Below are 3,644 nucleotides of genomic sequence, written 5' to 3' on the forward strand. Positions count from 1 at the left end.
TGGTGCCCCAGAAAGGCCGGCTGCTTGCCCAGCAGCATCCCCACGCCGCTCAGATGGGATGCTCGTTACAGCCGGCAGCGCGGCGGCTATTGTTCCTTCACTTCCTCTTGTTATTTCCCCTCTCTGCAGATGGGGAGATCACTTCCAAGCCAATGGTGCTATTCCTGGGACCGTGGAGCGTCGGCAAATCCTCCATGATAAACTACCTCCTGGGGCTGGATGACACTCCCTACCAGCTCTACACAGGTAGGGCGCTCGCCGCTCCTCCCTGCTCCCCCGGGGGCGGTGCCAGCGCTTCTGCATCCGTGTGGGCAGCAATTCCTGGCTGTGTCCCTGTGGTCCCCTCCCTGTTACAGCAGAGAGGTTGCAATCTGGTCCACGCTGCCCAGCTGTGGTGCCACATGGAGGGAGAAGCTCCCCACTGTGGCCCAGGTGTGTCCACCTTCCCTGAGGAGAAGGGTAGTCTGGGTCACATTGCAAGGGCAGCTTGCCTTTGTCTTCTCCCCTTCCCTCCTCACGTGGAGCCAATTAATTTGCCTTCCCAGGAGAAAAGTCATTCCCCTTCCCTCCTCCCTGCTGCCACAGATGTCACCTCGCAGCTGAGGGCAGGTGTCTGTGGCCAGCTCTGTGCTGCAGTAATGAGGGCTCCCAGGAGGTGGTTCTACAGGGCACCTTGTGCAGTTAGGCCACCTCCAGAACAACCAGTCCCTGCAGAAAACAGCCCTGCTGGCATTTTCCCAAGGGGCTTGGCAGGAATTCCATGGCTCCGCTGCTTGCCTTCCATCCCTTGGCAATGCTCCTGAGCTTCATGGCTAGTCCCAGGCCAGCCCTGTCCTGTCCATTGCCCAGCATGGATGTCACAGCTCTGCTGCTCCTCTCGTTGCAGGGGCAGAACCCACCACCTCCGAATTCACTGTCATCATGCACGGCCCCAAGCTGAAGACTATCGAGGGCATCGTGATGGCTGCTGACAGCGCCCGCTCCTTCTCTCCCCTGGAGAAGTTTGGGCAGAACTTCTTGGAGAAGCTGATTGGGATTGAGGTGCCCCACAAACTGCTGGAGCGAGTGACCTTTGTAGACACGCCGGGCATCATTGAAAACCGCAAGCAGCAGGAACGAGGTAGGGTTTGCTGGCTTCATCTGAGGGACTCCAGGAAAGGTGCTGGAACCATGTGAGAGGACAAAGGTGGCTGAAGGGCAGAGGGCAGAGCTGTAGGCTACAAAAGAGGGTGACATTTGTGTGCCCATGGCTATGGCAGAAGCTGCTGGGACCTGGGGAACATACCTGACTACCACCAGCTGGAACAGCCGTTTCTGCTCTTTGGAGGTGTGGCAGTCAGGTGTTTCTGCAAGGGTTCCTAGGGACTTCTGGGGCTGTTGGTTCTCTGCCTTGGCTCAGCATTTGATGTCCTGTTTGTCACCCTTGGAGCCAGGCTTTGCCACTGGCTGGTGCTGTAGCAGGGCCTAGAGAAACACCTGGGATGTCAAGACAGACCAGCAGTACCCGCTGGGGAAAGGACTGACGTGGCCAATATCTGCTCATGAAAGCAGCAAGAATTTGTGGCCAGGAGCAGGGAGAAAGAAAGTTTGGAGGTGAGGCTGAGGGAGACGTGCAGTCACAGGCCCAGACACACAGGGATGGGCTTTCATGCCAAGAAACTCTCAAGTGTTTTTAGCACATGAGAAACAGGTTCTGGGCTTCATGGGAAGTCTGCTGTGTCTCACACCCTGTCCAAGCCAGATGGGGCATGAATACAGGAGGCTCAAGATTTATCTAACCCTTGGTGTGGTGGGACTCATCCCGCTCTGGCCATTCCTTCTGGATTTCTCTCTTTCCTCTCCTCAAGGTTACCCGTTCAACGACGTGTGCCAGTGGTTCATTGACAGAGCTGACCTGATCTTCGTTGTCTTTGACCCCACGAAGCTGGACGTGGGCTTGGAGCTGGAGATGCTGTTCCGCCAGCTGAAGGGCCGCGAGTCCCAGATCCGCATCATCCTGAACAAAGCAGACAGCCTGGCCACCCAGGAGCTCATGAGGGTCTACGGCGCCTTGTTCTGGAGCCTGGCTCCTCTCATCAACGTCACGGAGCCCCCCAGGGTGTACGTCAGCTCCTTCTGGCCCCACGACTACCACCCGGATACCCACAGAGACCTGTTCCTCAAGGAGGAGATCTCGCTGCTGGAAGATCTCAACCAGGTGATTGAGAACAGGATGGAGAACAAGATCGCCTTCATCCGCCAACACGCCATCCGGGTGCGCATCCACGCCCTGCTGGTCGACCGCTACCTGCAGACCTACAAGGACAAAATGACCTTCTTTAGCGATGGAGAACTGGTATTCAGGGACATTGTGGAAGATCCTGACAAGTTCTTTATCTTTAAGTCCATTCTGGCAAAGACCAATGTCAGCAAATTTGACCTCCCCAACCGCGAGGCTTACAAGGACTTCTTTGGCATCAACCCCATCACCAGTTTTAAGCTGCTGTCTCAGCAGTGTTCCTACATGGGAGGGTGTTACCTGGAGAAGATCGAGAAGGCCATCACCCGTGAGCTTCCCGATCTCCTGGGAAGCATTGGCCTGGGGAAGAAGCCCAATGTGCTCTCCTGTGATGTCACTGGCTGTGGCGAAACCCCAAAGAATCGCTACAAGAAGCACTAAAGGTGTTTGGAATGGATGTGTCCACGTGTTCCTACTGGTGAATGAGCTTATGTCTTATCTGTCCAAGAAGCCGTGCTTGGGTAACCCTTTGAGTGCTGCACTGGCAGAGGCCACTGTACGAGGAGGACTTTGAGTCGTTGACATGGAAGGCAGGGGAAGATGGGTGGGCATAAGAAAGAGAATAAAAACTGTGAATTCCTGACATTTTATCTTTGTTCTTTCGAGTAGAAGGCAATGTTTAAGCTGTAAGTACGAGCAATGCGCGGTGAGCTAGAACTGTAGCTGCTTTTCCACTGGTGCCAAGAGAGCACGAACAGGAATTTCAACCTCTGCATCCCCAAATCCAGCAGGGAGAGAGAACAAGGGCACGGCATGAGAGCACAGGGGAGAACGGTGACACACTGACTTGGGGCATCACCAGGAGCCCCCGGGGCAAAGAGCTGGGCAAGAAAAGAGGCCAATGCCCCAGCTGTGGTTTTTCAGGCACAAACATCCTACAAATCTCTGCAAATATTGATCTTGTTTTTCTTTCCAGGACTTACAGGTCACCCGGTGAGATCTCCTTTCACTTAACAGCTGACCTGAACTTCTGCAGCCTTCACCCAGGGTGTTCACCTTAAGAAGGAACTTTTACAGGGACTTTTGTAGCTCCAGCCATGATGGGATTTGCAAGTCCATGCCAGAGGAAGAAGTGAGCTGGAAAGGAGCTGCCAGCTCTGTGCTGGAGGAGGAGGGCCAGCACCCCAAATCCAACAGGCCCACAGGAGCTGGGAGCAGTTTTTCCTCCCCCCTGGGCCAGCACAGGGACAGGGCATGTTGCACCTGCACGTGTCCTTAACCTCAAAACCCCACTCTGGTGAGTCAAGTCTGCAGATCAACAGTGCTCTGAGGGTTGAGGGTTTGGCAGTTTGACCTGGTTCAAGTCTGTGTTGCTGTTTTCTCAGTCAGACAGTGCAGGTGTTCTGCACTCCGTGGAGGACAGCAG

General features: G+C 55.0%; 1 protein-coding gene across 1 annotated transcript in view; it reads left to right on the top strand.

Moving 5' to 3' along the window:
- The window catches only part of SRL (sarcalumenin), a 17,805-nt gene extending 15,023 nt beyond the window's left edge, over positions 1-2,782 (top strand). The window contains exon 8 of the mRNA XM_009995505.1: positions 1,848-2,782. Within this exon, the coding sequence (XP_009993807.1) occupies positions 1,848-2,659 (812 nt within the window). The 3' untranslated portion in view covers positions 2,660-2,782. The remainder of the gene's footprint in view (positions 1-1,847) is intronic.
- Positions 2,783-3,644: the final 862 nt, after the last annotated feature.

The sequence above is a fragment of the Chaetura pelagica genome, unplaced genomic scaffold (genome assembly GCF_000747805.2).
Source record: "Chaetura pelagica isolate M959 unplaced genomic scaffold, ChaPel_1.0 scaffold124, whole genome shotgun sequence".
In the NCBI taxonomy this organism is placed as follows: Eukaryota; Metazoa; Chordata; class Aves; order Apodiformes; family Apodidae; genus Chaetura; species Chaetura pelagica.